Source organism: Chaetodon auriga, chromosome 12 (genome assembly GCF_051107435.1).
Source record: "Chaetodon auriga isolate fChaAug3 chromosome 12, fChaAug3.hap1, whole genome shotgun sequence".
Lineage (NCBI taxonomy): Eukaryota > Metazoa > Chordata > Actinopteri > Chaetodontiformes > Chaetodontidae > Chaetodon > Chaetodon auriga.
In genome coordinates this window covers 23,942,781-23,956,234 of record NC_135085.1, presented here as the reverse complement: position 1 = coordinate 23,956,234, position 13,454 = coordinate 23,942,781, and the positions used below count along the sequence as shown (strand labels likewise).

At 46.9% G+C, this 13,454-nt stretch overlaps 1 protein-coding gene across 2 annotated transcripts in view; it reads left to right on the top strand.

Annotated features, from left to right (window-relative positions):
* The window catches only part of LOC143329232 (receptor-type tyrosine-protein phosphatase N2-like), a 178,020-nt gene that overhangs the window by 140,823 nt on the left and 23,743 nt on the right, over positions 1-13,454 (top strand). For both annotated transcript variants that reach the window (XM_076745040.1, XM_076745041.1), the window contains exons 15-17: positions 5,789-5,936; positions 7,577-7,650; positions 12,714-12,791. In XM_076745040.1, the coding sequence (XP_076601155.1) occupies positions 5,789-5,936; positions 7,577-7,650; positions 12,714-12,791 (300 nt within the window). The remainder of the gene's footprint in view (positions 1-5,788; positions 5,937-7,576; positions 7,651-12,713; positions 12,792-13,454) is intronic.

Here is a 13,454-nt window from a genome sequence, read left to right as displayed (position 1 = left end):
CGTCCCCTTCAAATCCTCACCGGAGAGTTCTAAGAGTCGTTTTCCTTCTCTGTAAAGAAAACACAAGAAGTCAGACTCTACAAACCCTCGTAACTGTACAGATTTGTCCGAAATTGCTCGTTTCAGCCTGATGAATGCCACCTGTTCGTCGGGAGGCGATCAGCGGCGGGATCGACGCCTCCATTTGTGTTCGGCCTCCGTTCACCAGACCGTTAGCAAAGACTGAAAAGAAGAATTTCACATCGCGCAGCTTCAAGTGCTGCTGTCAGAGCGAGTTTCAGAGGAACCACGACAATTAGAAAACATCAGCAGTACCGCTGTCATCAAGATGCTAATGATGCAAGTCGTAGTGATGATAATACTAAAGCGAACAGATTATCAGTCGTGCATTAAGGTTACTTCACACCGATAGTGTCTTGTGTATTTTTTGGTTGTGGGAGACCAGAAAAATTCCATTATCAGTCGTTCAGATGTTCAAATACTTTAAAAGACATCTAACCATGACTCCTTCCTGAAAGGAGGCAGAAGGAGCGCGACGTTGTTGTTGTCCTGGTAAACCTCGTGGGTCACTGTGGGTGCGCAGAGTGTCTGACTTTGACTCCAAGGACCGTGAGTCACGTTCCTCCTCCTTCCCACTGTTAATGTTCGGTTAACGCAGCCTCATTACCAGAGAGGGACGCTGATTTCAAAGATCGAGATCAGTTTCGGGACACGTGTTCCGTTGTTCTAGTGTGAAGACGTCTGGACCTGACGTGCTGTATCAGTGTCCTGTAAAGATCTACAGCGCAGATGCAGACGGAGAGGAGGAGGGAGAGGCAGTGAGAAGCATTACAGCCTGATTTGGGGCAACGTTGTATTAGCTTGACCCGTGACTGTGATCAATACGAGACAGGGAGGGATTTATGTCCGACTGTAGTTACACTAAAAGGCCGAATCGTTACAGAGCGGCGTGATCCGACAGTGCACGGAGAAACATCCGCTTTGGTCTGCTGCTGCATCCGGTGAGTCAGCAGAGTGTTTCCTTTCCATTGCATCCATCAGTTTCCATTTGATATATGGAAACATCGTCAGACACAAACGAGCTCCTTTTGATAACGGCACTGTTTCAGAACCATGAATGCTGCTTTGATCAGGGGCCCCGATTGGACTGGAGGAAATCAGGAGGAGGAGTGAGGAATCTGAGCTTGTCGGTCACAGGATGCTCATGGCCACAGGAAGCGATGATGTGGGTTTGGAGTTAACCGGAGCGAGCTGTGAACCCCTCGCTGCCATTTTAGCCTCTTGATTTTGAGCAGTGAGCTGCAGTTTGTGCTGTGAATGAAGAGAAACGAGGCGCAGAGTGTTTCAGCACCTCGGACAGCTCCACACACACACACACACACACACACACACACACACACACACACGCTCTGATTGGTCCAGACCGTCTCCGTCCTCCCACAGCAGAGACATTAGACAGCAGAGGGAGAGTTACGTAATGCCTTTGTCTTGTGGAAACCACGTATCTCCAAATGTCAGCGTGTCGGCCTGCTGTTGGCTGGACCTGCGCGTCTCTCTGAGGGTTTGGAGCCTTTCGGGAGCTCAAAGGTCACCTTGTTTTCATGAAAACCTTCTGCTGAAGTTAAAAGATGGACGGAGCTAAACTTGGAGTTATGAGGTTTCCACATTACATTGACAAGCTGGGAAATTGCCATTTAATGTGTTTTGCCGCCCACCGACCATCCTCTTTACTGAAGGTTTTGTGGATCTGCAGCCGCTGTTGTCTTTCCATCTACCCTCCGTCCTCCATTCATTAGTTCATGTTTTCTTTTCTAATTTCTTCTCTCCTCCGTTCTTCTTCTTTATTGCATCATCTTTCCTTCCATTGCTTTCTGTGCCATCCATATTCATTCTCTCACTGTTTTTCTTTGAACTTTCCCTCGTTTCCCTCCCGTCTGCCATTTCTCTTTCCATAATTTGGTGGAATTTGTATTTGTTGCAGCTCATAGTTCTGGCTGTCAGCTTTACAAAAATATTCACACTTAGCAGAGAGCTCATTTCAGATTCACATCACGACGTCAACTAGAGACGTCCCAACAAAACCGGGACCCGCTCGACGCCTTTCGGGGAAACTTGGAGGGATTTTTTTTATTTTTTACAGCGAGGCATCACAGCGAGAGACGAGCCTCGGAAAAGCAAATATTTCATCTAACGGCCTGTCACGCACGCGAGTGAGGCAACTGTTGAACGATTAATAAAAATCACGGGCGCCAAAGGAAGGAATAACGTGATAGCTGATGAGCTGCAGCGCCCCACCCCTCACACCAACACTCCCACCTCCCCGAAAAATTAATTGCCTCCCGTTAACCCAAGCAAATTCCACGCCATCATCCGCCCACTGATTTTAATTTGAGGAGAAACAGCTTTCACCATCTTATCTAAGTTAATGTATTACTTGGTCCCATGTGACGGGGACTGAGCGCCCCCGCGCCTCCACCGCCACCTCCCCCTACATCCTCTTTGCTTGTGTCTTAAGAGGATTAGCCGACTCTATATATAAAGCACATTATCTTGTCCTTTGTTGCTGGCCAAGTAAGTGTTATAGAGTATACTGCAGCGACGGCCTCCATCGAGATTAACCGTGCTGGGAATTTGTTGTGGTTGTGGTTTTGGTAGCTCACCAGCAGGCCAGCTGGGACGTGATCTGCAGAGCTGGGAGGTCGCAGAGCGTCGGCTGGGGGAAGAACGGGCCCCAGGAAATGGATGTTAAATCACTTTAATGCGGTCAGTTGAGTAGGAGGAAGCATTGAGCCGCAGAGAAGTTAGACTCAGGATGATGTCAGCTTTGAACTAAAAATAAGACGGCAGCCTCTGATATGACGGACGGATGCAGATTGACTGATGATGATTGATTACGTGTTTGTTTTAGAATTCATAAGTTGAATTAATTCAAACGAGCGATGCTGGTGCAGTAATTCAATCAGACAAAAATAGACCAATGTGTGAGTACAAGAATGAAACACTTTCAGGGATGTTTGGCTTGAAATGTATCACATGTTAATATATTAAATATCACAGCCAGATATTGATCATTGGAAGCTTAAATATGTTCAGTAACTGTTCTCCAAACACATCTGAAAACACAGTTACACCCTTTTTGTCGTCTGTAAGGAATTATGACACCTGCAGTGCTGGATGAAGTACTCAGATACTTTATTGAAGTAAAAGTTGCAGTACAACAGTGTGAAAATCCCTCACTTATAGCACAGGAGTATGACTTGTACTTAAGTTCTCAAAGAATAAATACGTTTTGCAGAATGTCCCTGTTCAGGGGTTTTTTTAGCGTTTGTTTCTGATGCATTAACGGTGGGCAGCGTCAAGTCAGAATCAAGATTAATCGTTTTCGTCGCGGACGTGTACTGGATCAAATACTCAAGTACGGTTTCCTTGAAGTTACTTGCCACCCCTCCCTGCTCAGTAACAGTACCTCAGAGGGATGCCTCTCACCCACTTCCTCTTCCCCGTTAGCTGCTGTCGATCCAAAATGGCCGCTGCATTACATCACCTCCCATGCGGCCGGCTTTCATGCCGCTGTTTCCTACAGGTGCTCAGATGGTGCGTCAGAGCCACAATGGCGGCTCAGGCAGAGTCTTACAGCGTGGCGGTTTTTATTGAGCACCTTTGGCAGCTGTAAGCCCCCCCGCAGTAAGGGGATTATTCAGTGTTTGGCCGACACATGGTGATCTCAGCACCTCCTGATTGGATTGCAGTAATCCCTTTACACAGCCACAAAACCCTATTACTCTGGCATTAGAGAGGGAGAGAGAGGGTGGGGGGTAGAGGGTGGGGGGGGGCATCTGATGTAGGACAGTGTGTGTGTGCGTGCAAATGTGTGTGTGTGTGTGTGTGTGTGTGTGTGTGTGTGTGACTCCTGTGTGAATTTCTGTATGCATTTTCGAATCTATGCAGAATATCTGCAGGTCATCTGTGTGTGTGTGTGTGTGTGTGTGTGTGTGTGTGTGTGTGTGTGTGTTCGTGTGCCAGTAGGTGTCTGTGCATTGAATGCATGTGGATTTTGTGTGCACGCATCCTTTCTGTTGCTTTACACGTGTGTATTTGAGTGTGTGCTTGTCGTGTTTCTGCGTGTGTGTTTTGTGCGAGCGCATACGTACGAGTGTTGGCTTTTTGTGTGTGTGTGTGAGTGTGTGAGTGTGAGTGTGTGTGGGCGGACTGTGTTTTTGTGTATGTGACCTTATAAAATCCTTTATGTGGGAATTGTGCTTTAGATGTGTGTATGTGCATTTTCTTTATGTTTGTTTCCTGTGTGTGTGTGTGTGTGTGTGTGTGCGCGCGCGTGTGTCTTCTGAAGGATTCGGACCTCCTGCTGTTCGAATGCGGCGGTGTGCAGGTGGAGGGTTGCAGCTCGAGGCTTCCTCTTACATCATTATATAATAGTACAATAGAGAGCTGATACTACAACAAGGAAGAGCTCGTGTTGCTGTGTGTGTGTGTCGCGTGTACTCGTACATGCGTGTGTGTGTGTGTGTGTGTGTGTGTGTGTGTGTGTGTGTGTGCTCGTACATGCGTGTGTGTGTGTGTTTTCAGCTCTGCCACGATGCAGCTGTGACGAGGTGAAGCCTGTTAAGCCGGCTGATGGATATCAACGCTGGTCAGCAGCACGTTTGTGGACTTTGTTGAGTGTTGGTGCCTGATTGGTGAAAACACATGTGTGCGTTTGATGGTGACCTTCTTCCATTATCCTCCGCCAGCTGGACGTCCGGCCGTGCCGCCTTCCATTTTTAACAAACTCCTCTCGTTTTAGCAAAAAGCCATTAGGCCTTTTTTGGGAGCTAATTCTGATTAAGATCAGGCCCATTTGTAACTGCCACCATAAATCATCGGCAGGGCCATTTACAGAACCACACCAGCTCATTTTGTTCCTCCATCCATTACAGACGATTGTACCGTCCGTAGTTTGCGTGCATGAGCTGCTGATTCTCCACGCTGCTGAAAACAAGGCTTTTTGCTGGCCGCGATCAGATTACGGCGAACCTGTTAGCCTCACTGCGAACAACACACGCCGTTCTTGATATGGTCTCGTGTGCCGAGCTCATTTGCCGGCAGTTGATCAAAGTCATTGTCTTCCTTAATTATGAATATCGTATGGTAGGTAATGACCAGGCTGATAGTGGAGTAGATTAGGCTGATACGCGCTCTGTTTAAGACGGCTTTGGTGCCATTTTGGCAGCATTTCTTCATCGATGAAGTTTAGAGAGACGTAGAATGTGTACCAGAGCCTCATAGTGGACCTAAACTCCACCCGTCTGCTGCTTTCAGCAGCTTAAAAAAAAAAAAAAAGTCATTTTTATTCTATTTTTCACGTCAGTGGAGCACCAGATGGATGGAATTCACCACATAGGCTAACACAACCACAGGAGAGCGCCCTGGTGTGCATTTGGTCGACTTTCCTTTGATTGACGTTACCTGCTCTTCGTCTGGGTCTCCTCTGAGATTCAAACCAGCAGCCTGCCAGACAGTTTGGGAAAGCTTGTGATGTTAAAGCTGAACTCACAGGCAATATGTGAAATTTTGTGATTGACAAATCAATTGAAGCCCTCTTCTTTAAGGTTGCTCATGAAGCTTGTCCATCTGGTTCTTCAGGCAGATAAAGACGCTTATTAGAAGATGAATCCAAACACACGGAGCGCCAAAGACGAACACGCTGGTCGTGAAACAAGTGTAAAACTCCTTCGCTGTGTCTGCTGCTCGGTTTCTCACCTCCTCCCTCCTTGTCTCTCTTCTCCTGCAGTCCTACATGGAGGATCACCTAAAGAACAAGGACCGTCTGGAGAAGGAGTGGGAGGCGCTGTGTGCCTATCAGGCAGAACCCAACGCCTGCACCATCGGCATGAAGGACGGCAACGCCAAGAAGAACCGCTCCGCCGCCGTGGTGGCATGTAAGCAATGAGCTCTCAGTTTTATCTCAGCTAACTGAACTATCTGCTGTGGCGATGTCTGCTTCCTGCACGAGGCCTTGGTTTCAGGGGCGGCTCCCATCGTCAGATCTTCTGATTAGTGTTTTAAAGACCTGAAGACGTGTTTTTTGGGGTATTTCTCAACACAAAAATGGCCACAGGAGTTAGAAGCTAGCGCCTGAGGTCATGTTAAAAAAAAAATATCAGTACTGGCCTTCAGATGTCTCCAGATTTTTAGAAGTAGAACCGTCATCATGTTGTCTTTGCATTCAAGTATTTATCTTCAAGAACTCTGAACCATGTGGTCATCGATGGCGCTATAAATCAGTCATGTGACGTGTCTTTAACGAGGTTCCTGTACTAAACCAAGTGAGACTTTAACTGTAAAGCTCAGTGTTTGAAGTACACATAGTCCTTTATTAATTTGCTGCTATTAACATGTTCAAAAGTAAAGAGCGCCACATTTAGCAGGACGACGCTGAAGGCAGCAGTATCTCCTCCTCACTGACGGAGGGCAGAAAAACCTTCAGTTCTGAGTGGAAGCAGACTTCAGCTGTTACACCCCCTGATGTCAGTCCTCCAGACATAGCGGCATTACTCTCAGCACCTCTCGACACTCCCCGTACACTCCGAGCCCGGCCTCTATTATCAGAAAAAAGGAGCAGATGCAGTGAGCAGAAGGGTTGTAAATTAGTTTTCTATTAAAGCTCTCCTGCACCGACCTCATCAATGATTAAAATTTCTAAGCTTCTGTGGAAATAGCCCATCTAAAAAAGTGCTGTCCCATTCTCTCCACCGGGCCTGGGCTTAATGAAATCCAGGTTGTCAGCAGGGAAAGCAGTTTGTCAGGAATAAATTGTGCTTCCTATTTGAAGCACCACTGGCTTCTCCGGGAAAATTTCAGAACTGGTTTGCCGCTATCACCGGACACTTGAGAGTTCTTCATGCAAGAGTGAGAGTGCAGACTAGGAGAATTTGTCCCTCCAAAACATTTCAGCGGACCAGAGCTGATGGAGGGCAGAGCCTCCTGAAGCTGAAAGAGAGCAACATTAAGTGTTTTAATCCAATTCCAAAATACACCGGATGCATATGGCTCTACCAGCGACAGTGAACACATCAGCTGCACGTGAAATGAAACTCCCAAAGTTTTCCATTTCGGCTTGAATTTTCAGTTTCTTTAATTACAGACAAACTTTACATGCTGTATATGATGTGCATCACTCGTTTAAACTGTGTGAAACCTCTAAATTCAATACATTAACTCCTCGGCCGCTCCAGTGGTTTACTTTTCTCCTTTTGGAGAGCTGCTTACTCCTGGATGACTGTCTGAAATCTGAGACTCCTGGTGAATGTCTGCCATGGTGGGGGACTCGTAGAGGTGCCTTCTAGAAATGAAGTGAAACTACTTCTGTTTTGAGCTAAAGACAGCCGCGACACACCAGAAGGTCATGAACTCTTTGGGTCATGGAAACGTACTGAGGTGCTTGTGGAAGTCTGACATCAAGGCCACAGTGAGGGTTTTATTTCTATATGCAGAGAAATCCCTAATTGCCTGTAATGCAGCTAATGAGGACTTGCATTCTTAAGACAAAATGTGCTGAATTCCTCCATTTGTGTTCCAGATGATCACTCACGAATCACCTTGAAGGTGGAGAACAGCCAAGGCAACTCTGATTACATCAATGCCAGCCCGATCGTAAGTACCTCCTCTGCATTCTAACGCTGTGCTTCACGCCGCTGCTACGCCGGGCTCCCACAGTCCCCGCGGGGCGTCACGGGAACAAAGGCAGCCTGCCGTTGTACAATATAAATTTTGATGCAACGCTTGCTTAGCTTCAGCGGCAGCCCCACGCCGGTGTGTATGTTCTGCACCATGAATATTAATGATTGTTTTACGGCAAACACCCCGGGCGAGTATTCGCTCGGGGAAGGCGTGGGAAAGGACATGCGCACGGCTCTCGGCTCGCTTCTCGTTTGCGAAAACAAAATTGATCTGTGGGGTCTTGGGAGATGATTGTTTTTGACCTTGGGTTATGCTAATTTGACACTAGTTTGTGTTTACTGTTACGGCGCGCTCGGCTCGACTCGCCGAGGCCTTTCCTCGGCGCGCTGCAGATTTAAGTAGCAAAACAAGCCCGTAGGAAGGAGAAGGGGAAGAAAGAGCCGTGTGCATTCAGTAAGTGAGTGTATCAATTTGGAAACCAGTATTGGAATAGTAGGTTCATGTTTCCCTCGAGGCAGATGCAGCGGTATTCCATTAAAAGCAACAGAAACGCTATGCATTTCAAATCTGGGCGTCACACCAAGAAGCGTGTGTGCGTTCGCGTGTTCGTGTGTGACAGCGAATCCGAACTATGCAGGAACAAAGGAGCAACCTTTCAAACGCCACACACACACACACACACGCACACGCACACGCAAAAACAGCTGCAACGCATGCACCCACGCGTGCACACAAACACAACACACACGCGCTCAGATGACACACAGCCTACAGTGCAGGCGCCCAAACATGGACGCGCACTGCGTAGACTCCCCTCCCACACACACACACACACACACACACACATTAAAGAAGGTACACCAGTGCACAGCACACAGCCAGGTTATTTAAGGAACTCCTTGATTTCCCCCAGCCGCCCCCACCCACGCTTTGATGGAAGGAGGACGAGCAAAGACAAAATGTTCGGGATCTCGCTCTGACAGACTGTCAATAAGTGCAAAAATTATGAAGCGTTTTGGTTTCCTGAACAAAACGTTTTCTTATTCTGTTGGTTAGATGGTTTGTTACTGTCAGTGTGCAGCTCAGTCCCTGCTGTCACACTGGAGAAACTTCATTCACACACTCATAAATGGAATATTATTTAAGCTCCCTTTGATTTTAAAACATCACAACACAGAAGAACGTTCACGTCTCCCTTGAAAATACTTTTTTTGCCCATAATAAAGACTAATGTTACATTAACTACACTGCAAAACTACAATTCTCCATCACAACAAAGACATCTGAAGCGTCTGCAGATAAACGAGACGTTTGAGAGGAATTCGGTCTCGGAAATTTCATGTAGCAGAAAGAGCTGCGCGTGATTCACACAGTGCGATCGGTGGTTTTGTGTAGAAATACGCATCATCCGGACGGTTTTATAAAGCAAGGCCCACTTCACCAGCACTTAGACGGAGCCTGTTAAAGCAGTACAGCTGTGCACGAGGTAGAAACTGAAGAGTGGATCAACAGTTTTAATCTGCCAGATGTTGTTTTCTGTGCTAGCTGAAGTAAGGGTGACATGAATTAGCTAAATTACATAATTAAAGCCTTGCAAAGCCATCCTAAATGTTAGATGCTCAGTTTCTCGTTCAATATTTGGGTGGAAAGCACCACTAACATTTAACTGACGCCAGCAGCTGGAGTGAGAGCCGACCAGCAGGCTGTGGAGGATGTTCCACACGACGATTGTTTGTCACCTTCATCCAGCTGCCGGCATGGAGGTTCAGGGAGAGTCCTTTTGTTTGGTGACCTGATCAGTTTGTATCAGGGGTGAGCTAAAATCAAAATTAAATTAAAATTAAAATTAAAACTAGACCTAAAATGATGCAGATTCTGCAGCGCTGCAGTCCGATCCTTCCTTCACATTTACTCAGAAACTCTGTCAGTCAGGTTTCTGGGTGAAATCTGAAAAACATAACCTTTATTCCAGTTTAAAAAACCCAAAGTAGCATCCAGCGACAGCCCAGCAAGAGTAGCGTCCAACCTTTCAGGAGTCCTGTTTTTTGACTGACCACAAAGGCACCGTGAAGGGATCATCTGTGCTAAGCTAGCAGCTATTAAGATCAAATACATGACTAGCATCTTACATAAAAGAATAACAGTAACATAACAATAACTTTTGCTAAAACACCACCTGTGAAGTCCCACACACACACACACACACACACACACACACACACACACACACACACACACAGTTAGTCCAAAGACTCAGTACTTTCCTCACACACTCGATCAATGGAACGGAAGAGGCCGCGTCACTTTGTGTCCACGCTGCGACACCAGAACGCTGAAAAAAGACTTTAGGATGTCTCGATGAAACAGAATTTCTCAACAAATACAACTCAAATTTGTACTAAACTAAATGTACAAGTTGCTGTCCACCGCTTTTTCACTCCATTGATAACAAATAAATGCTGTCGATGACAAACAGAAAAGCAGAAGGAAGCAAACAAACGTCAAACTTCACGTCTGAAAGAAGATGATTCTGTCTGCCCTCCAGAGAACAAAGATATTTTATTTCCTAACGTGGAGATTCACAATTACAGCTAATTCATGTAGGTGACAGCCAGCTATTTCCCAGAGCCAGTCTGTCAGCACACACACACACACACACACACTCACACACACACACACACACACACTCACACACACACACACACACACACACACACACACACACACACACGCACGCACACACGCACACACAATCTCCCTCCTTCGTTCCTTCCAAAGAAAAGACAAAAAACCAATAATGGGGATAATTGCACTTGTCACATCCTCCACTTCTGTGTGTGTGTGTGTCACAGAGGACAACTGTCTCTCTCTCACACACACACACTCACACACACACACGCTCGTGGTGTCATTCATGGCGGTGTTTAATTCTGGAGACACTGAGATGTCAGGAAGCATCGAGCGTCCGCAGACACTGAAGACGAGACGCAGAGGGACGCAGATAAAAAGACAGAGATGTCTTTGTAGTGTCTCCGTATGTTCTCCTCTTCCTCTCCTCGTTTTTCTCTACCACCTCTTTCTTCTCATCTTTTCTCTCCCCCCTCTCTTTCTTGTCTTTGCTGATTTCTCAGTGTTAATTTGCGCCTCCTCCTCCGTCCTTCCTGCTCTTTCTCTCTTCATTTCCTCAACGCCGTCGCTGTGGATCAGATGGGACGTTTCATTTCAGATTCCCTCCTCGTCCATCTTTCTCCATCTCCTCGGCCCTCGACACTCAGGTCGGACAGGGGACACTTCAGTCATGTGTGGTCATTTCCAAGATAAATTTTGATTGGTCCTCGTATGACCTCTGGATTTTGAAGCTCATATTTACAACATGGCCAAAAGTATGTGGACAGGCAAACAAAAACTGGTGTGTCACACCCATGTGTGATTGTTATCCACCAGATTTTGGGACCTGGCTGCACTCATTCAGCCACAAGAGCATCACTGAGGTGCAGCACCGATGTCGGGTGACTGGTGGCGTTCCAGTTCATCCTAAAGGTGTTGGACAGTCAGAGCTCTGTGCACACCAGACGGGGGAAACCATTTCCTTTGTGTCATGGTCAAACAGGAAAGGGGCAAACACAGACTGCATTATTTTCTAAAATATCACCGTGTCGGGCGTCCACGTACTTCCAGCCATCCGCTGTACCCGTCTGACTAACCACCTTCAGATGTCTTCAGAGTGCACTCCCGCCTCCAGCTATTTATCGCCCGTGACGCAATCCCGGCTGCGGATGTTTTAATGAGCTAACCTCCCCGGAACCGTGTCACCTTTCCTCTCCTAAGTTGCCACATTTTAAGTTCATTAGAAGTGCATCATTGTTTGGCATTCATAAAGGGAACAGAGGGCCATTAAAGACAATTTTGTGCGCGGAAAAGCCCCAGAAATTATCTGTCTTCCCTCTGTAATTGCTTCCAGCTAAATTGGTCTTGCCAATTATTACATTTACCGTACAATTTGCATGGTAATAGGCAGGGGTGTCACTCACTTCCTCGCAAATTCACCTCACGTTCGTCTCTTTGCTTCGTGTCTTTTTGCTCTCGACGCCTACGCCGTCCTTCTGTAATTTCCATTAAGTTAAGGAAGTGGGTAGGAAGTTGGTGAGAAGTCTCGTCTCCTCCAGCTGCGACGAGATGGTTTATTCCAGCGAGCTCGCGCGTGTCTTAAATGCGGTTGGGTTTTTGATGAAGAGGCGACAGATCTCTGGAGGGAAACAAAGGCTCTCTGCACACTGGTGTGGACAGGTGCAGTGAGGTGGAACAGTCAAGCTTGCGCCTCCTTGTTGCACTCGTTCAGTCCTGTATATCATGATGAACTGAGGTCTATTACAGGCTGCAGCCCATTAAATCATCACCGTGCTGCTGCTTGCTGAGGTGGAGTGGCCCTCCCTGACGCTCAGGTTATTTCAGCACTGTATCTGTATTGATAAGGCTTTTATTGGTTTGTTGCGCTCTTATTCCTCACTGCAGGTCAGAAAGTGCACATGCAGCCTACTTTTCCTGCGCTGACGCTTGCTTCGTTCCCGTAACTCGCGCAGCCTTTAAAAAGGCTTTTGCTGAAAAATTGAGGCGTTCACCAAACTAGCGCTACTGACGAGAGGTTTCTTATTAGAAAATCCTTCTGTTAGCTGTCTCAGAGTTGTGTTAACTATGTGTTTTCACCTTTTCACTTGAATTAATTCACTGGACAAGGTTGAAAATGGAGCGCTGACATCATTAAGGTACCCTTGAAAAGTTCCTCCATGCTCGGGATGAACCTCAGAGGATGATCCAATTAACATCTCTCATCCTGCGCGATGATTCCCAGCCTGCCTTGCTAATGTTTTATTTAAACCTGTGGGTTAGAGCCAGTTTTTGAACTTGTAACTCTTTTTTTCTCTTGTATTTTCTGTTGTGCTGTTATTTTTATTTATTTATTTATTTTCCAGCTGAGACAATCAGCGTTTGTAACCTCCCACCAACTCTCCTCTCTTTCCATTTTCCTCTCCCCTCAGATGGATCACGATCCCAGGAACCCGGCCTACATCGCCACTCAAGGCCCTCTGCCCTCCACCGTGGCGGATTTCTGGCAGGTAAAACCACACACACACACACACACACACACACACACACACACACACACACACACAAAAATCAATACGTTCTCCTCTCTTAAACAAGAGTTAGCCGATTTTTATTAGTGCAGCGAGCCACACGGGAGACCAGCTTGTTCTGTGGATGTCGTTATTAATCTCTCCTTCACCATCGTGCTCACTGCCCAGCAAGGCCTCTGCCACCACACTCACACACACGCGCACACACACACACACACACACACACACACACACACACACACACACACCAGTCTACAGTAGGACACATTGTTCATGCAGGGGACGGCAAACACTTTTCCCTCTGTCCCAAATGTTGGATTTGGTTTGAATCTGAAACCAGACGATCGATAAGTTATTCTGGCCAGTCATGGCTTATATGTGTGTGTCGAGGGGAGCAGCGGGGAGTGTGTGTGTGTGTGTGTGTGTGTGTGTGTGTGTGTGTGTGTGTGTGTGTGTGTGTGTGTGTGTGTGTGTTAGCGGTGTAAGGAAAGGTCCCCTTGTCAAACAAGTTGTGTTCCTGCTGCATTCCCAGTAGCGCCGGTTACCTTCCAGGCTGGAGGGAGAGATGTGAGGCTCTTGCAGAGTCACTGCTCTGCTGCTGCTGCTGCTAATGCAAGTCAAATATAAATGGCCGCTCATTTA